This window comes from Tachypleus tridentatus, chromosome 13 (genome assembly GCF_004210375.1).
Source record: "Tachypleus tridentatus isolate NWPU-2018 chromosome 13, ASM421037v1, whole genome shotgun sequence".
Classification (NCBI taxonomy): domain Eukaryota; kingdom Metazoa; phylum Arthropoda; class Merostomata; order Xiphosura; family Limulidae; genus Tachypleus; species Tachypleus tridentatus.
The window spans coordinates 208,302,775-208,323,983 of record NC_134837.1 but is presented as its reverse complement, the minus strand read 5'-3'; the positions used below and the strand labels follow the sequence as shown (position 1 = coordinate 208,323,983).

The following is a 21,209-nucleotide window of genomic DNA, read 5'->3' as shown; positions in this document are numbered from 1 at the left end:
ATATGACTGGACACTGTTAAAAAGGGTGGATTTAGTTTTATCTATTTGTGGTAGTCTTGTTTTGAAACTTTTAGAAGTAACCCTGATTGATTTGCTATAACCTTGTTCTTTTTAATGTTTACTGTTAGTTACCTATTTAACAACAATTGATGTTTGATAGAGCATTTAATTTCTAAGGGGTAATAAATTGCCAATTTGGTCATTTGTGCTACCATATTTGAAAATTTCAAATTAGTAAGAAAATTCATTTCAATTTATTTTTCAACTCTGATCTTTAAAATACTCTTCCAGTTTCATTCAAAATGCATTCAGTTTTGCACCCTCTAAGGCATCATTAGTGAAATTTCTTTAAATTCACAACTATGTAAAAAAATAAAATAGACTTATTTAGAGTAATGTGGGGATTTTCCATATATTTGGACTAGTTGTAAACATTTCACACCAGTACAATGAGGCTAGTTGGCTTATAATTAAACATTAATTGCAGATAGCAATCTGTTTCTCTGATATGTGCTCATTATACTTTAATTATTTATTAGTTATTTATAAGATTGTAATATTAAACATTCCAATGTTTTTATAGATGTATTTGTAGCTGATAAGTTATGAAAGAAATTAGATTATGCAAAAATATAGTAGATGTGGCTGATATGGGTATTAAAAACATTTATTTAAGACATAAGACAAATAATGTTTTCACTTGCTTAGTTAGCCAAGTTGCTGTGTGCCATGGATTACCAAACAGTCAACAAACATTCTTAACTTAACAATGACCTAAGTAGGTCAAAACATTTTTATTTGTTATGTGTTTTGAAATAAGTGTTTAAAACCCATATCTGCCATTTCTATTGGATATTTACTTCAGGATTTTTGCTCAACATAATGAATGTTATACAAGTATATTCTATATAATCAGGTTAAGATCTCAACCATCTTAAGTAAAAATGATTTGTATAGAATTTCAGTCTCTGATTTTATTCTCTGACCACCAAACAATAAAACTTCTTTTACTCTACTAACAAGATTGCACTTAAGTTGAAATGTTTAAACTTTTTTATGACTTCCATAAATATAACAGTTTTTGGTATTAATATATAGAAATTAATTTGTGAAAGTAAACATACAATATGTAGAAAAAGTTTTTGGAATTTTTTTTGTATGTATTATTTTATTAGCAAGTTGTTTTTTTTTTAATGACCAACCCTGGGTTAGAGAGTTAAAACGTGTAAACCTGCCTCTTACCTTATTGCCAACAAACATTTGCCAAGTGTCATCCATATTTATAGATTCCAAATCTCTAACTGTCTTAAAACCTTAATTATGTTCCCTCCCCTGTGAACATTTTTTTCATCTCCCACACACAAAACTAAAGTTTATTGATTTCATCTGTTCCCATATGTTAATCTCTCAAAAACCAAAATCTTCCTGAATACTTTTCAATAACTTGTCACTTTTCCTTAAATAAAGCAATTGAAATTAAACATTATATTTTAAACATCTAATCAAACATAACTTTTCTGCACTCTACATATTTCCTTATATACAGGGTGGCCCGTAAGTCTCTACCCATCCATATATCTTATGTATCCAGTGTATCTGTGTGCTGTCCCTCATTCTCGCTGCATAATATTATGCGACGCTATGTTCTGAGAGACATTTTCCTCAACATAGCAGGCGTTCTTGTTCCAAATGCTGCTGTAACAGCTGTCTTGAACTCATCATTAGTATTATAACGTTGTTCAGACACAACATATGGATGGATAGGGACTTGTGGGTCACCCTGTAGATTCACACACCTTACAGATGTTCCGAGAAACGTAAGAGGTGGATTTAAAAAACAAAGTTTCACAGCTGTAAGTAAAACATTAAAATGCATCAGGACTAGACAACAACAACAACAAAGAACTTCAAGGTGTGAAGTAACATGTGATATGTGGGTTTTATTATGAAGTAGACAATTGAATGTATCCTAAGAATATCAGATTTTATGTAAAGAGTAGCCAAAAATAGTTGTTGACTGTTCAAATCTGATTGTAAAGTTATGGGCAACACAGTTTACAAGACATATTGATGGGTGTGATTTTGGTCTGTGTTCTAAGTTTAGTTCACTAGACAGAAATTCAGAGACAGTTATAAACATTTAAAGGTTCATCAGGAGACATTCAAGTTGTCTCTCTTCTTTTTTTTTTTCTCTCTCTTGTTAACAGAAACTGTTGACAATGTTTGAATAGTAATTACACATTAAATATCAACTCACATGAAAAATTTTGTCTTATAAATTGTATAATGCTTTACTTTATGAAAGGTTGTTAAATAAAAAAAGTTAACAAGATGTGTTTCATTTGGTCATTATAGTGAAACATAAAGGAATATATTCAGCAGGTGCATTACTATGATAAAACCTACTGGATGCCTAGCATACAAGACATGAATGGAGTGTTATTTTAAACAAAGGGTGCTTTTATCAGCTACATTGTCAATTTCTTTTTATTTTGTTATATTTGAAGGTTGGTATTATTTTCTGATCAAAGTGTTACTGTTAATCTGTTCTGTTTACTTTCAGTTATTTTTATTATTGTTTATTCATTTGTCTGACACCTTTGTCAAAGACATTCTGTTTTATAATAGCACTGTCTCTGGCAACCTTTTGTTATAGTTGGAGGTTTGTGTATATTTTCTAATTCTTTGTTTAATAGGGGTGTTTGATTAATTAATATTTTATGTTTAAAATATTATTGCCCTACTTGGAATAGTGACATTTAAATAGATTTGGTTTGCTTTAGTCATTTGCATATTGTGGCAAAAATGATGTGTTCTAGGAATTGAAGCATAATCTATGTAGCTATGTGGATGTGCACATAGCATCAACCACAACTTAAGAAACATCCATTTATTATTATTTAGAATATAAGAATTAAAACTTCTTTTCTGTGTATAAAATATTTTTACAGTACATGTAAATGTTTTATTTCATTTATACAGATTACTTGCATTTAAAAAAAAATCAGTCAAATAAAAGCAAGTAGTTATACCAATGTAATCATTACATAAGTTAGTTATATCAGTGGTTTGAACCTCTATTCATTAATGTTTTTCAAACCTTCAAAGATTGAAATATGTCCTTTATTGTCTCCCTCCCTTTCTGGACAGTGGTAAGTCTATGGATTTACATTGCTAATAATGGGTTTCATTCCCCTCGGTGGACATGGCAGATGGCCCAATGTGGCTTTGCTATAAGAAAATGTGTGCACACAGTTGCACACAAACATCCTTTATTACAGCTGTAAAATGTCACAAAACAAACTTGTGTGAACATTAGAAAAGATGAAGTATGTATAGTTATTTTTCAGTAAAAGATTGTTACACATGAGAAAGTGTTGTGCTGTCACTTAGCACAAAGAACTGGATACGGTACATTTAACTACATTGATGTTCAAGACCACATAGACCCAATTCCAATGAAAAAAACTGGTGACCTCCATGTGGCTTTAATAAAAGTTTGGAGATGACTTGAATTGATAATAAAGAAAACTGTTGTAAATATACAAGGTTTTTACCAGATTACACATCATCAGGTACTGCAAGATGAATGTTTAACATTTCAACAAGATTGTTATCATCACATTCCATCTCTTTAACATATAAACTATCATCCTTATTTGGCCAAAGATGAAAATTATGTTGAACAGTGCTATTTTTTTTTCAAGGTGTTTTATGAATATTTTTTTTCAGTGCCAGTTGAATCATATTGTATTGCTGTATAGTAAGCTGTGTTTGTTTGGGTTTGTCTGGAACATTTTAATATTTAATACATTTTGTGCTTTTTCCTGTTATTGTTCAAAGTTTTTTTTTATGTATTTCACATGCTGATAATTATCAACTATTTGAAATTATTCCCAAGAAAAATTAAGAAATGGAAGGAATAAATGTATGAGTATTTTTCATACAGCACATTTCTTAGAATACATTATCGATGGCTGTAATTTACATTTTCAGTATAAATGATCAAATCATTACAAATTTGAGTAGAAAATTTAATGTTAGTGATGGATAGGTGTATGTTTAGCATTCCCCAAACTTCAGGTCAATTTTCCTTGGATTTGCCAATGATCTAAGTGCAAAAACATGTTGTCTAAAATGGCAACTAAACATCTGATGTTTGTTCATTTATTTACTTTTTGCCAGGTTGAATTGAGGGGTAAGTTAAATAAAATATTTTAGAATCACTGCTTTAACAGCACAGATAGCCCTCGTGTAGCTTTGAGCAAAATTCAAAACAAACCAATACAAACTGCTCTAGCATATATAATCACTGTCATCCAAAGACTATTTCATCGGTCCATCTAGTCCTCTTATTGTTCTTAATATATCACAAGCCATCTTTCACTTAAGATTGGATTCTACTAAGTAATTCCTGCATTTCCGAAATGGTTTTGCATTTCTTTCTAACCATAATTTCCTGAAAAAAGTTATTTATATTTATTTAGCAGCTCTCCTGATTAATAGTTTCCAACATCATTCACTTTCATTTGCACTGGAAAAAAAGATTGATCCTTGTTGCTAACACCCTGTCATCATAGTGTATAGTGTCCTATACTTAACACTTAACAAGCATATTCTCATCCTAGTTTTGAAATCATTTTATCAGTATGCTTTAGGAAAGAATATCTCACTATCTCCTTTCCTCATTGTAAGCAGTCCAAGGTTCAACTATGTTTAGAGACTGGTGCCTGAATCTTTTCCTGTAACTGATCCTTTTTTTACTACTGTACATCCTTATCTTGTTCTAACCCTTCCCTAGAGCATGTTCTATCATAACTCTATTCATTTTTGGACTCTCTCTTTTGATTTTACTCTCTATTTTTTTAATAGAGCAGTTTTCCTGAAGGTTATCCCTCACTCATCTTCCTGAAGGCTTTGCAACTATTGATGTTAGTCGGACTTAGTAAGTGTTCATTTGTACTATTGACGTTAGTTGGACTTAGTAAGTGTTCATTTATTTTACTTGAATTTCAGATGGTTGTTAAGTTACAAAATAGGCTAATATTTATCATTTTAGTTATACTTAATGTTGAAAATGATAGGACTGTGGGACAGGGGTGTAAATATTGACAGGGTAGGAGGCATATTTAGACAATATAATTTTATCTTTTTTAATGGAGTGGTCATAAAAGATCAAATTAATACAGATTTGAGTAGGAAATTTAGTGGTGGTGATGGATAGGTGTATGCTTAGCATTCCCCAAACTCCATTTATGATTAAATGGACCAACAAGTCCTTTGCTGTTTTTAAATGTTATGTCAACCTTCTGAGTTTCTGATCACAATTTAGCCCACAGTTGTGAAGCAGCTATTTCTGGTACATATCACACCCAATACAGAATAAATTATAAATTCAGAGTAAATAATAAAATAATACTAGATAAATGCATAGTATATTCATATACCACACTACTACTGATAATAGCTTTATGAAATAAGTGATATTTACATTTTCTGAACAAGCCCTAAGACTTTATTTGATTTAAATAAAACTAGGTTTGATTTCATAAAATTAGTTTCATGTCTTTAACAAAATTTGTTAAATGTGTCATTGATTGTTTAATATGTCAAAACAGTGAACTTTTAAAAAGAAAAACATTGATGCTTTTATTCACTGGCATTAATTCATATGTTCCTTATAATGAGTGTACCATTTTGTAGTTGATAAAATAGTTATAAAGTAAATATCTTTTGTGATCTGTCTTGCACTGATATTTAATTGGTCAGTTTTTCTCTCTCTTCTGGAATTCTCTCTGAAATGTGTAAAATAAACAAAGTTCCACTATAAAGGTAATAGTAAGCCCAACTTTATGGGAAAACAAAGTACCCTTAGGTACATAGGATTTTCATGTTTAGATATGTCATTTTTACATTCTGTTACTGGTATGAAGAACACAACATATTATTGTAATCAATAACTGGATTTGAGATTTATTTAAGATCCTGTAATGAAACATGCTATACACACAGGCTTGCATAGACTTGGTGTCATTTAAATTATAAATGTATTATTTTGAACCTTGGGTTTTGTGAAGTGGAATTGTAGTTGGGCATTTGATTAGGAAAGAAAATCAGTAAAGACCTGTTAATTACAGATAGATATTATTGCTAGTTTTTTATATTTTCAACTGCTGATGTTAAATTTTGCTTAAAAGTTGATATTTAAGTTTTTGATTAGTCAACATGGTCAGATGACATATATAATATTTGGTCGATCAGTTTACTGCTTTGTCAGTCCTGGATCAGAGATAGAAAAGTAAGTTATGTTTATCATGATTGGTTTCGTTTTAAAAATATATAAACTGTACTGATGTCTTTTGGTAATTTTTGGTTTCTTTTAATTTGCAATCTTCTGATCATGTGTCAAACTTGGTGTGTTTGGGCAGGTGAGGGAGAGGTTGTATAAAACTGTTCATACATAACTGCTGTGGTTTGTCTGGTTCATTTTTGTTTTTGTCTGTTTGGTTGTTTCTATTTTGTATCATACTGGCTTTACTGGTTGTACATTTTCTCTCTCTTTTCTGAGAGAAAAAACAGAAATCAATTATTTCATTTTGACTGGGTCTCATGATTTTCAACCAGTTCCAGAAAAGTTACTACTAGTTTCTGGTAAAGCATTGGCAGTGATATGTAAGTTGATATTCATTGGCTGGTTTGAAACAAAGCAGTCTTCATTACTGGGACACCATGCATATTTTAAAGAAGAAACTAGGAATTTAAATTTAAAACCTAGACTGTGTTGTAACACTTAAGGTCAGCCACAAAAGATATATTTTTCTGATGGAAAGATGCTAGTAGAAACACACTGTAGCCACCTAAAACCTTTACTACAAAACTTTAAGAAGTTTTTTAATACATGGATGCATGTTTCATTTTCATTTTTTTTAATAACGTAATAAGTTTTATATAATTAGAGTACAGTCTACATATGAAAATAAAATTAAAGTGATCTCATGAAATATATTTTGGGTAGTGAATCAAATAAAGGTAAAGAAGACTTAATTATTTGATAATTTTTGCAGGATGGAACAAGCTTTATCATCTCCAACCAAGCAAAGTTTGCAAAAGATTTGTTACCAAAGTATTTTAAACATAATAATATGGCAAGCTTTATAAGACAGCTGAACTTGTGTAAGTAAACATAAATGTTTATTTATGGTATAGGTATGCATTTCAGAATTTTATGTATAAAAAAAAATGTTGATTTTAGGCTTACGTTTTTTGCTTAAACTTTTTTATTTATTTAATAATTTTAAAAAAATATTACATTCTTTAAAATATGGAAATTGTGTAGTTTTTCATGGAATACTTTTCTTTGTTAACATTGAATGTATGTGATATAATTGTTGTTGGTCACTGTTATCTTGTGGTCAGAAATGTTTTTACTCCACACTGCCCTGACTGATTTTTTTGCTGTTCATGGTAATTAGACTTGTTTCAAAGAGCAGTAAAACAATTACAAACAGATGTTTAGACTAAATAATTGTAATTTTCTGCAGTAATTCTAGAAAGAAAAAAGGATATTTTAGAATTATTTCATATTTGTGAAGGTCAGTTAAATGGACCCAGCTTGTGTATTGTTAGGGTAGATAAAATAACAAGAAGGTTTTACCAAAACTACAACTTTTGATATTTATTTAAGAGGCTTAAAAGATCTTTATGAAAACTATAATATTCAAAAACCTAATTATTTTCTTAATATGAAAACCCTGAGACTAGTCAAAGTCAGACTAAAGAGACAACTCTTTAGTATAAATACTTTATTTCAAATTCTGATTTTTAATTTATAACATAGTAGGAGTATTTACTAATTCTTACCAAATTTCTTAAAGATCCACTAAAAGTAAATTCAGAATTATAGTAATCATTAATTTTATGACATGGGCTTGGTCCAGTTTACTGACCTAGTACATAGGGTTAACACGTATTCAGTATTCATACTTTCATTATTCCACAGATGGGTTTAGAAAGAGATCAAATCTAGAACACGGTAGCATGCGGGGGGAAAATGACATTTTGGAATTCTATCATCGCTTCTTTCTCAAGGATCAGGAAGGACTGTTGGAGAAGATTAAAAGAAAGGTACAACGTGTACCAGTAAGTAGTGTGAAGGTACAGTGTGTACCAGTAAGTAGTGTTAAATAAGAATAACTCCTATCATAGAAAGATTACTTTTGATTAATTAATATCTTACATTTTTACTGTTTTTTTAATCAAACGTCAAAATGATTAGCCTGCCAATGAAATTCAGAGATTTTATCTCTGTGATAGTTATTTTGAAAACATCTAATAGTAAAAGTTCGACTGTTGTAACCTGAATCATATTTCAGAATAGGAAGACACTGACTTTAAACATTCTGAGCTATAAATTTATTAGGGCAAAGCCAATAACTTTTAATTGCAGATATAATTTTTTAAAGGACTCTTGTTGTTTGATTTGAATTTTAAAAAGGGATAAATGTCTAAAGAAATAAAGAATTCTGAAGATGTTAAAATTGGCTTGTAATCTTAAAATGTCAAAAATCATGAAAGAAATGACCACATAATAAAGTGGTGATAAAGTACGTGTTCGAGTAACAGATGATAGATTTGGTTATATGAATAATGATTACCATATCCATTAACTTAAAATGCATGTTAGTTATCAGAACTATGGCTATCAGAATAAAATGTTGATAATGTTAAAAAAACATGTATGTTCAAGAAGTCTTGATACAAATGAAATAGAAACCCTGTAACCCAAGCACTTTCATTAGGTGGTGCTTTCTTCTTCAGGGGCAAATTTCAGTTTTGAAAGTGCTCGTGTCATGGAGTTTTTATTTCATTTCTATCAGAATAAAATGTTCTGATGTGTTCACAACATTTTTATTTCTGTCTTTTAGACAACATCAACTAAACCTTTAGACAGTACTCAAGAAACAAGAAAGGTTCTACAAGAGGTTTTGTTTGATGTGAAGAACATTTGTGGAAAACAAGAGAATATGAACTCACTCTTGTCTCGAATGAAAAAAGAAAAAGAGTTTTTGTGGAAAGAAGTTGCCATATTGAGACAGAAACACCACAGACAACAACAAATTGTGGATAAGGTAAGTGCATGTTCATGTCAGACAAATGTAAGTGTTAGATATTTTGATTTGAATATCTAGAAGCAGTGCTATAACATAGGGTAATTTTTCTTTATTTTGATCACACCTTCCATATTAAATTTATTGTTTTTCTACAATGAGCAGTATTTACATTAAGTGTAAAAATATGCTAATTATTGATGAAACAGAATAATCTAAAATTTATGAAAGATAACTAAACCTTTTGTAATATAAAGTGATTTATCCATTAGTGGTATTTATTTTATGTTGGGGACCTACTGAAATATACAAAACATTTATTGGCAATAATGCAAACCAACTTGTCCATTATATTGGAATGTAAACTGCATATTGTTTTTAAATGATTCACGAAACACATTGACTTCTTCAATTCTAATGTTAGCTGACAGATGTGATTATGTTTTCTTAAAGTGTGTGTTTTTTTAAGTAAAACTGTTTAAGGTTCTGATTTTTGTAGTTGATCCGGTTCTTGGTTACTTTTGTGAAAACAAATGGTGTTCCGGGAATAAAACGAAGCCTTCCTCAAGTGCTAAGTAAGAGGAATAGCAAGATGCCTCGCTATTCTGGAGATTTTAGTAACAGTGAACCAAAGAGGGTAATAACATATCTTTTCAAGTACTATAACACTTCTAATTTTTATTGTTCTTTTATTTAATATTTGTAACTTTTTTCAATTTTCTTAATTAGATAAATTTTGAGACTTTGCGAACTGATGGTGTTTATTGTTGTGCATGTTGTGTGATTCTTGGTCTTGTGAAAGGTCTTAAGAACTAGTATTTTGATTACATTCAAATCATTGCTTGTCAATAAGTGTAATGGTATAACTTGACATATGCATATTGTAATTTTTTTATTACATATTATGAGGTTTCTTTGAAAATCACAAAATTAGGTTTCATGCATTCAGATGAACCACTCTATTAGCTCAGTAAAACATGACCAAGTACAGTAGCATTTCTTTTTTTTTTCACTTTAAATATTTTTTATTTTGTACTGAAAATATTATATTTTTTTTTTGTGCATGAAGAAATTTCACATTTCAAGCAATTAAGTAGATTAATAATTATAAAAACACTGTTACAACCAAAATATTTGCATTTCATTATGTTTATTGGTTATCGCGTAAGTTGTTTTGAGCTATTGTATTTCTGCTTTTCAGTCAGAGAAAGGTAGCCTGGTAATACATGATGTTACTGAATTTTTGGATGACGGACTTCCAAACCAGGACAGCACACCCAGTGTTTCATCTTCTGAGAAGACACCTGCTAACTTAACATGCAGTGAAGTTACGAAAATGTCTTCTGTAAATAAAACCTCATCTAACAAGGTCGTATGTATTCCGTCAGCTCCCACTGAAAACGTTGAGACTGTTGCTTCTGATGATTTACTGTAGGTGTACATGTACTGGTGTATTGTCAAGTATGCATAATTGTATGGAAAGTGTAAATGTTAACTTTGCAAAAAAGTTACCAGTGATAGATGTAATTATTTTATTTAATAGCCCGTTGGTAATCACCTGTTTAATTTAATGTAAGATTTCAGGTACCATTTTGTACACAGTATTTACATTTTACTAATGTTAATGTAGATGAATAACATATTTTATTCAAAACAAAATAACACTTTTTTTCCTACAAATATTTCTAAAACTGTTAGTTTAAGATGCTGTTGACTTTAGCATGTGCCCACTCTATTTGCCACTTTGCCATAAAACTAAATTTGACTAATGTGATGAAATTACAAAGACTATGAAAATTGTGGTGAAAATGAACCCTACAATTTTATCTCTTATTCCTGTCTTATGCCATCTCAATAAATAGTTTATAAGGTGCCTTGCCAAATCTATGTATGTAATTTTTAAGGGTTTCTGTATAGCAAATAACTGCTCTTAATCTCTGAATAAAAGAAGTACATTTTGCCTACTAAAAAATTAAGATAACTTGACCCAGTCTGTTGATTAAGATAGTAATTAAAGTCTTTGTTTTGTTTTTTATTATGACTGGGTAACTTGTTTTACTTCTTAAATTCGGCATTTATGTTGTCGTGATAAATTACTTCTTAGATGGACAAAAAAAATACCAGTTTTCTTTTCAGAGTCTATCCTTAAAAATTTCCAAGTACGAACAATAAACATGGAGAATTTTCAGATTGGAAAGTACACATGTTGTGATGAAGAGTGTATAAAGGGGAATTAGAATTAGAATTTTGATCAACTGCCAAAATACTGATTTTATTAATACAATAAACTTACAACAAACTGAATAATATAAATAAGTAAACCTTTGAGCAAACTGATTTAATAGTGGGAACTTTACAGAATGCAGTGTTATAGGTTTAATGTAGCATTTTTTTTTCTTATTTATTTCGGAGAGATAGCAGTTTTTAATGCTATATTAACCTTTGTATAAGGTACAAATTTTGGCATAAATTACAAAATCACGAGTAGGATGATTAAATTATGTAAGAAAGCTTCAGTATAAAGTGGTGATAAAGAGCTAACTTTATATATACACCCTTGTTCTGTTTTGTTTATTTACAAAGGGATTTAGTTTCAGCTCAAGAAAGTACTCAAACAAATGCTAATGTTGTTCCTGAGCCTTACATCTCTAATGTTCACGTGGATTCGCCAGAATTCTTCACTACCTCTGTTATCACCGATTTGCCATCACCAGGTACAAGTTCTGCCAGTCCAGCATTGAACACTCCTATTATTCAAGTTTCTCCTCCTGTCAGTCTCTTTCCAAGCCCTTCCTTTGCAGCACCATCTGGCTCGTTGCCTACCACTGTTTCCTCAGCATCAACCCAAAACAGTAGCATTCAACATACTGATGATACCGAGAAAGGTGTTGGAGGAAAAAAGTCGTCTAATCAAGAGAAAGAGCTTCAATTATCAATCCCTGAAACCATGAAGTTAAGGTTAATAGATTTAGACCTTGTAGAAGACAGTGTAACAGTATTATACAATTAAAACAAACACTTTATTTTCTATTGTTCTATATGTGAAAACATTCCTTAGGCATGTAGCATCATCATGCATATAGATTTATTTCAGAAGGCTGCCTTAAGCTTAGATTTGTAATTTTTAAATTCCTATGAAATGTTTGAAATACATAGAATGAATATTCATTTTAGCTTTCCAAAATTTGTTTTTCTTTGTGGACATATTTCTTACAGCCAGCCATAGTGGGAAAATTATTCTTTTGATTAAAAAGGCTTTCAACATTTCCTTCATAACATCTTGTGTGCTCTTTAATATTTGAAGTGATTTGTCAGTGACCTTTTGAAACAATAGTAAGTCATACAGTAGATATTAAAGCAGAGCATGAGATGACAGTATGAACTAAAGTTAGTATTATATTTTAAAATTAGTTTAGGATCAACTACTTTTGGTAGTTTTCAAGTTCACTACAATACTGAAAAAAAGACTTTTTTTTTCCTTAGCTTATTTTGTTTGAATTAGAAATCTGTATCGCATGTTGACTTGTTTGGGATGTGAAGGGAACATTTACTTTTGATACCAGTACCAGGTGTACACATTCTGATAATATATAGACTTGGTAGAGAAGTTTTCTTATTCATGGCGAGCAATATAGAAAGAACAAGATATATAAAAATATTATTTTGGAATTCATAAGAACTTTAATTTCCAAAGAGTTAACCATTCATCTAGATTTTCACTGTGATTATTTGCAAATATCAATTTTTATTAAAAATTTTTTTTACTTGTAGTTTGGCTGCTATAATCAGTATATTTTTTAAGTAACTAGACTATTTTTTAACTTTATATAATACTACTGTTTTTTAGGCAAAATTTTACCGAGTATTTAGAAGACGTAGATACTGAATTGGATTGGTTACAGAAACTTCTTTCGCAAGAAACCTTGAATATTGATGCAGATAAACTAACCGAGGTACGTTAGTGCCTGTTGTTTACAGTTTCTAAGAATGTCAACCAAAGTAAAGTGTTATGATATTGTTTTATATTGTTAAACTCTATGGCGGGAGTAAACACACCAGCAGTTATCTTAATAATAAACAGATCAGAGTTTTCTTTGAAATTTGTTACATTATCTTAACAGACGTTTATTTTTTTTTTGTTGTATTTCATTTGTGTCTATGTGTGTATCTTGCATAATAGGATAGATGGTGATCCACTGTAGGGTTTCACTTCATTATGTATCATTGTCTTTACGAGGTCTGTTCAAAAAATACGCGGACTGACGTCATAAAACAAAATGTACTTTATTTAGAAGTTACAGGTCTGGGACCCCTTCAAAGTACTCTCCTCCCCAACGCACACACGTATCGCAACGGTGTGTGTTTGTGTGTTTTTCGTATAGCAAAGCAACAAAGGGCTATCTGCTCAATCGCAACGGTGTTTGCACTTGTTGAAACAGTCCTGGTACGCTTCTTTTGTAATGTCCTCCAGCTCCTTCGTCGCATTTGCCTTAATCTTGGGAATTGTCTCAAATCTTCTTCCTTTCAAGGATCTTTTGAGTTTGGGGAACAAGAAAAAATCGCAAGGAGCAAGGTCAGGTGAGTAGGGGGGGTGGGGAAGAACAGTGGTCGAGTGTTTGGCCAAAAACTCGTGAGTTCTGAGGGCCGAATTTTGCAGCAACTTGGTGCATCTTCAATTCTCGGTCAAAATCTCGTAACAAGATCCAACTGATATCCCAAACTCTTCAGCAAGCTCCCTGACAGTCAGACATCGATTTGCCCGCACCAGGGTGTTGATTTGGCTAGGACTGGTGATGTTACAGAACTTACAGAAGTTCCAACCACTGAAGCCTGCAAGATAGCCTTAGAACTCTATATCTGAGACCCTAACCCAACTATAGAAATTCCCAGTAACCAGTTAGCAACCCTCATAGAATTCACCACGAAGACAAACTTCATGTTCAACAACCAAAACTATATACAAACAAATGGCCTAAGCATGGGCAACCCAGTATCACCAGTCCTAGCCAATATTTTTATGACACAAGTTGAAACACAAGCAATTAACACAGCATTACATCCACCACTATACTGGTACAGATATGTAGATGACACGGTTATGGATTCAAATCTACAGAACACATACTTAATTTTTTCAATCACATTAACTCTATACATCCCAACATTAACTTCACATGTGAACAGGAAGAAAGCAATCAAATATCATTTCTTAACCTCAAAATTACAAGAACTGACACACAATTCAAAACAGAAATCCACCGAAAAATCACCCATACTGGATTATACATTCCTTGGGACTCAGCACATGAAACAAAACAAAAACTCAACATACTAAGAAACCAAATAAACACAGCCATAAAACTATGCTCACCAGATAAAATTAACGATGAATTAGACAAAATAAAACAATACTTCATCAACATCAATAAGTTTCCTCCACAAACCGTAGAAAACATTATAAGCACACACCTACACAGAAAGCAAAATCAACCAACTAAAGTAAATACAGCTCACTAATCAAAAAAACCACGAAACCATATACTGCTGTATACCATATATTCCTGACATCAGCAAACAAATAACCAACATTTGGCAAAAATTAGTAACAAAATATGACATTCCAGTTAATACCAAATTTATTCAAAAACCCGGCACAAAACTGAGGTCTATACTATGTAAAAACTACACTGAGAAACACCACACCAACATTATTTATAAAATACAATGTCATAATTGCCACGACTTCTATATTGGAGAAACAAGTAGAAAAATGGAAACCAGATTCAAAGAACATAAAAGTCACCTTCACACGCTACTTAACACTGCAAGTCAAATAAACACAACATAACCATAGAAAACGCTCAAATACTAAATAAAGAAACAAACATAAACAAATGCAAAATTAAAGAAGCCTTACTTATACAACAACTTAAACCCAAAATAAACCAATATAAAGGAATGCCTTTATACCTATATTAATATAATAAAATAAATAAAATTATAGATTCAAACATCTAATACCGCCCTCTACATTTCGACACACAGTTACACAACCCCTTTCAAACATGTGGTCAGCTTCCGGTTAGTTACCTCTTTCTTTGTGAACCTGACGATGACCGAAGAAGGTTGAAACGTTGTTCGCTCTTCTATGTAAAATATTTTCTCAACCCAAACCGTTTTTGCATATAAATCAGCTGATCTGTGCGAACCTAGCGACACCAAGCGGATTCCCTTGGAACCAACTGGAGCCGCGCAATTCAAACAGTCCGCGTATTTTTTGAACAGCCCTCGTATAAAGTTTTGAAATTTGTTACAAAGTTTATCTGAATATAATCAGTAAATTTAATATGTTAATTGCTTTAGATGTTTAGTATTATTTGTAATAGTAGCAGAAAAAATGTGCTTGGAGATTATTATGTAATTTAATATTTGTTCATGTGACTTATTCTTGTAGCTCTTTCTTTGTTGTTTTTAATCTAAGTTTAATAATGTTTTGCTTTTTTTCATTTATTACTGACTTTTTACCATAATTATGTTTGTGAATTATAACTGATTGACTGATAGAAATCTTAAAACGTAGAACATTCAAAAGGGGGAGAAGGTTAATGTTGATTGAAAGTGGTGCTCCAAACCAACAAAATTGAATTTAAAAAAATGATTTTTCTTATCACGAATGTTTTGCATATTTTAAAAAGGATTTCCGAAGATGACGCAGACAAGTACTAGATGTTTTTTATTTCAGACTATTAGAAATCTTTTGATGCAGAACACTGAACAAGGTGTAAATAACGGCAGGTGGCAGAATGTGAAAGTAAGCACGTCAGAGATGGATTATTCGAGAAAAGCTTTAGAACTGGAGATCTAGGACAATTTACATTTTTACTATCAACCCTCAATCCCACCTATCAAATATTTTTGACTGGTTCAGTCAATGGTCAATATAAACTAGTTGATTGAAACGTTTTTTTCAATTATTAATTTCTATGTTCATAAATTTGATGAAAGACAACACTCATATTTTCATAATTCAATTTAGAACTTTTTTTTAAATTTTTGTATAAAAGTTAGTTTAAGGTGTTTGATAGTTTTATGTGAATTTTGTTATTTGTTTTTTTCAAAATTTTGGCCTCTAAGATACGTTAGGTTTGTCTTGATGAGACAAACTTGCTGATGTTATACATTTTAGTGGAAAGTGAAAGGTTTACAATTTGTAGGATATATAGCTACTCCCTATGTTCATGACAGGCTGTCTTTCAGTTTAGATGTACTTAAGTCTGTATTGACTGTTAGTGAATTATACCAATAATTGTTACTTAAAAATAACGTTAATTTTCAAAGAAGTGATAACAAATTAGTGTTATCTTGAATATGGAGCTAACACTATCATAATACACCTTTTATGGTTTATAACATGGTTGAAAAATTTTTCTGAAAGACAGTGAATAGGATTAAGACTCAACAAATAGAGATTGACATTGGCAAATGTTTAGGCTTGGAGAACAGACAGTGAACGTGTTTTATTCTTGGTGAATGGACAAGATGTGGGATTTAAGTTTAGGGAACAGACAGTGAACAGGTGAATGGATAAATAAATTAGATTCAATGAACAGGTATTGAATTTTGCTTATGTTCATTTGATGAAAGACTTTTATCTTTTGCAAATTTAAATAACAAAAAACAATTTCATTAACTGATAAAGTAACTATCTTACCAGACAGATTTACAGAAAATTTTCAAAAATTAAGGACTCTCTTCCATAGTTTTGAGTGAGATTACTAAACTTCTTTGCTTTCTGTAGTATATTTCAACATGTAGTAGAGATGGCCAATATTTGACCTATAGGTTCTCATCAGCTTAACATGTTAGATGCATTAAATGTCTTTAATTCAACTAGTTTCAACATTAAAGCAAATGAGGTACTCTAACAAGTGGATTGTTACACAGTTGGTTAGTCTTAATTTTACAGAAATACGTACTTAGCTATTTGAAAAAATGGAAATATATTTTTTTTCCAGTAATTTACTACTTTTGTTGTTAAGACATCTTTTTTTCCCAAGTACGTTTGTAAGTGTAAGATATACTCGTAAATACAACTAACTTAATTAAGAAATGTTTCAGAGTAAACAAAAAATGCTTAATGAATTGTGTGGTTTTCTCTGGTCATGTTGGATTTATTAGAGAGAGAGAGAGAGACTCATCTTTCTATTCTAAAAGTACACCCGAGATGAAGAAACAATCACTGTCTAATTATATGTGGTCAGTTATAAATCACAAAGTCAAAATTTCTCTTTATGTCTTAAAAACACAGTATGTTTTTGAAATGAAATGGTATGTTTTATGTCAAAATAAACCCCACTCTGCATTCCCTTTTTATCACAAACATGCCATTGAGGTCGTTTTGAAAACGGGTTAGTTAAAGGTAAATCTGTTTGATTTTTTTTCTCTTGTTATGTAATGTACAGTTACACTATTTACGTTAGAGATACCTAAGTCTGATTTACAACTTTTTTAGTGTATATTAAATGTGTTTCTTATGTATTTAGTCAGATACTTTTAACCTATGCAACTTAGTAAGAAAGTAATAGAAAATAGTATTAGAGTAATAACATGTAGAAGGCAATCATTATGAGTAAGTCAAAACCTGAGTTTCTTTGTGATAATAATAATAAAAAAAGACTCGGGGAACAGACAGTGAACAAGTTTTAGACTTGGTGAATGGACAGTTTGCAGGATTTAGGCTTAGGGAACAGACAGAGAACATGTTTTGGCCTTGGTGAATGTTAGTTTCTTTGTAATAACAATAATAATAAAATAACTTTGTAATTTTATTGATCATGTTTTTTATAGTTTGCACACGTGTTTTCTTATCCATGCTCTTTTGATGTATATTTTGTGTAACATAAATTTGTGCTTCCATGTTTTATGAGGATATGTTGAATACTAGTAACACATTATGAATTGTTAGAGGTTTGATAGCCCTGTAGAAAAATTAATGTGTGAGAGAGCTTGGATTAGTACAAGATAAGTAGGGAGTTAAAAATTAGATTTAGCCAAGTAAGAGAAATTAAGTAGTAGTCTGCTTGAAAGAATGGTTACGAATTATCAAAAATCTGATGTGTGAACTTGAATATTTTTAGGTTCTCTGTGGTGATGTTACCAATTTGACAAACATAGACCCTATGGTAAGGATATTAGATATGCTGTATTATTGCTTGTTTTCTTTGTTATATTTTAGTTACCTGGGGTTAATTAAAACCTCAATATCATTTAATTACAGAAAGAAAACACATACATTGTGTTGTATCTTTCTTTGTTGAAGAACCTTAACAGTAGATGAAATGTGTGATTTTTATGATAAACAGAGTATGTGCAAGTCAGTAAAATGGCTAAATATACCTCAACAGGCATAAGTTGATCAGCTAATAAAGTTAAATTTAGGCTTAATATTCCAGTTTTGTATATTTTCCTCAGTAATAGAGCACTTGCAGTCTTCTGTAAATCAGATATCTTCATTACACTTTGGTTTGTTTACAATGATATAGACATTTGATTAAGGAGCCTTTAGAAAGGTTCAGAGCTCAGATGCTTGACTTCAAACACAAGATGTGTAATATAAGGTTTCCTTCATAAATTTAAAATAAATTTTGTTTTTTAACCATTTGTAGGATTCCAAGAACGAGAGTAAACAAGACACAAACCAGATAAAAGGTTAGTGTTTTAAGTTAGGTTTTTTTAACAAATGGAGAATATTTAGAAAGAATTACTTGGTACTGAATTAGTGCAGTGGTTCCCAACCTTTTTTATGCCCCACACCCCTAAAAAATTTTGATGTTGTCGCATTCCTCACAGTAATTATTTAAGAAGGTGAAGGTGGCCAAAACAAATTTTTATAATTATTTTTAATGATGTATAAACAAAAATGAAACATTTGGAAAAGAAAAAATATTACAACAAACTAAAAGTTGCATAAACCCTACATGGCCTACAAAAAAATAAATTTTCATCCATGCATGAAATGAAATTTCTTTGAATAAGAAATGTTCAAATGTTCATAAATCAATTTAAATTTAATGACTATTTTGTTCCTGTTTATTTCTTACCAGTTTTCCAAAGCGTGGCACTTTGTTGCTGATAGCAATCCGCAAATCTGTCTTTGCCCCCAAACTATTTCTAGATTTTGTCTTGATTGACAAAAGGGCACAAAATCCAAACTCGTATAAGTATGTCGTCGCGAATGGGATGAGCACATTTAATGATTTTTCACAAAGTCTTGGAAACATGTCCATTGCCAAACACCAATATTGTTCCAAAGTTTTGCTTTCAAACTGCATTTCAAGAACTCTATTTGTGCACATTTCAATAAGATCCTCTTTCAGTTCTTCATCATTTGACATATTATACAAATTGAAGGAGTATGGATTCATAATCCATTCTTCAGAAGTTTCCAGTTCTCCTCCAAAATATCCATCAAATGACTTTGATAGTATTTCCAAATGATCCACAATTTCTTCAAACACACGTGGAATTAGGGACTCATTCTCACCTACCATTTCTTCGAGTGATGGAAAATTTGAAAGATTCTCTCTTTTAACTCATCGACACCACAGATGTAACTTTTGTGTGGAAAAGCAAAACTGAATGCTCACTTCCAAAATCTTCACAAAGTGACTTGAAGAGGCAGAGGTTATGAGTGCAACCCCTATTCCAGTTGATGGTCTTCACAGAAGTGTCAAGGACCTTTTTCAACTTTGGAGGCAATGTTTTTGATGCCAAAGCATGTCGATGAAGAAAACAGTGAGTGCCTTGCAAGTGCAGAATCTCTTGTTTCATCAGTGCAAAAAATCCTGATTTATTTCCCAGCATTCCCAGAACCAATAATTTGGATATCTAAATCATATTTTGCAAAGAAGTCCTTCACACACTGGAAGATATCTTTCCTTTTGTGGTTGTTTTCAGATTTTCACAGAACAGGAAATCTTCCATTATGGACATACCTCGCTAGTGCAATGAGTTAACTGCAATTTGCAACATCAGTTGTTTTGTCCAATTGGAGAGAGATTTTCAAGGACTAGTCCTGATATCTGTGATAACTTGGTCCAAAATGTCCGAACTCAAATCACCAATTCGGTTTTGAATAACATTATTTAATAACAGCACTAATTTAAGCTTGTTTGAGGCTTCTTTTCCCAGAACAATTGTTGCCATTTCTAATGCACACGGTTTTATCAGCTCTTCTGCAACTGTATGGGGCTTTTTTGATTTGGCCACTTTATATGCCATGTGGTATGAAGCCATCAGCAGTAGTTTGTCAGCAGATATAAAACCTAATTTTGGAAGGGTTGCTCTACTTTTCAACAATTCAACATCATGGCCTGCAACAGCTGCTCCACCATGCCAGTTGTTGAAGTGTTCCTGCAGCTGAGATGGCTTCAAATTTGCATTTGAAAGGACAGCGTCACAAAGCATGCACTGGGGTGTTTGAAGATCCTCAGTTGTTCCGATGCAAGTGAAACCAAACTTCACATAATCATCATTCCATTTCTTTTTTTTTTTTACATAATGAAGGTTTTTTGCACGAACACAGAATCAACAATGCACTGACTACCATAGCATAACGCATGGGTTTATATATTTTGTGAAACTTTCTAGAACATTCTCGAATATATGTTACATGACGTCATGGATTAATTCTGGATACTTCTGGAAGTTTCTCAAATCATGATCACGTGAATACATAACATAAATATATAATAGACACTTTAAGACAGCATTCACGAACATAACCTAATTAGTTGTGCCAAGTATTTAGGTCATGTTTACAGTTGTACATTAAGATTTCAGTTTGCACCTGTGACGGTAGAAACAATAGTTTATCGTAACAAGGTGAAAAGCTACGTCTGTAACAAGAAAAATAAGAAATAAAAATTGAATGTAATTTTTGAATATATAGGACAGTACCCTTAATATAAACAAAAAAATAAAAGTCATCTTGCACCCTTGGTTGGGAACCACTGAATTAGTGGCTTTCTCATGAACCAAAGTCTTAATATCAATAAGAAGTAGTAAAATCTAACCAACAATCATTTTTATTGTTATCCTGTT

The 21,209-nt window shown here is 31.3% G+C and overlaps 1 protein-coding gene across 5 annotated transcripts in view; it reads left to right on the top strand.

Moving 5' to 3' along the window:
* The window catches only part of LOC143239106 (uncharacterized), a 28,411-nt gene that overhangs the window by 1,355 nt on the left and 5,847 nt on the right, over positions 1-21,209 (top strand). The window contains exons 2-12 of one of the 5 annotated variants that reach the window (XM_076479937.1): positions 4,873-4,945; positions 7,065-7,173; positions 8,000-8,154; positions 8,925-9,128; positions 9,607-9,744; positions 10,309-10,538; positions 11,691-12,065; positions 12,955-13,060; positions 15,850-15,918; positions 18,245-18,289; positions 18,773-18,815. In XM_076479937.1, coding sequence (XP_076336052.1) covers positions 7,143-7,173; positions 8,000-8,154; positions 8,925-9,128; positions 9,607-9,744; positions 10,309-10,538; positions 11,691-12,065; positions 12,955-13,060; positions 15,850-15,918; positions 18,245-18,289; positions 18,773-18,815 — 1,396 coding nt within the window. In that variant the 5' untranslated portion in view covers positions 4,873-4,945; positions 7,065-7,142. The remainder of the gene's footprint in view (positions 1-4,872; positions 4,946-7,064; positions 7,174-7,999; positions 8,155-8,924; positions 9,129-9,606; positions 9,745-10,308; positions 10,539-11,690; positions 12,066-12,954; positions 13,061-15,849; positions 15,919-18,244; positions 18,290-18,772; positions 18,816-21,209) is intronic. The other 4 variants (XM_076479932.1, XM_076479934.1, XM_076479933.1 and 1 more) reach the window with 4 other exon arrangements.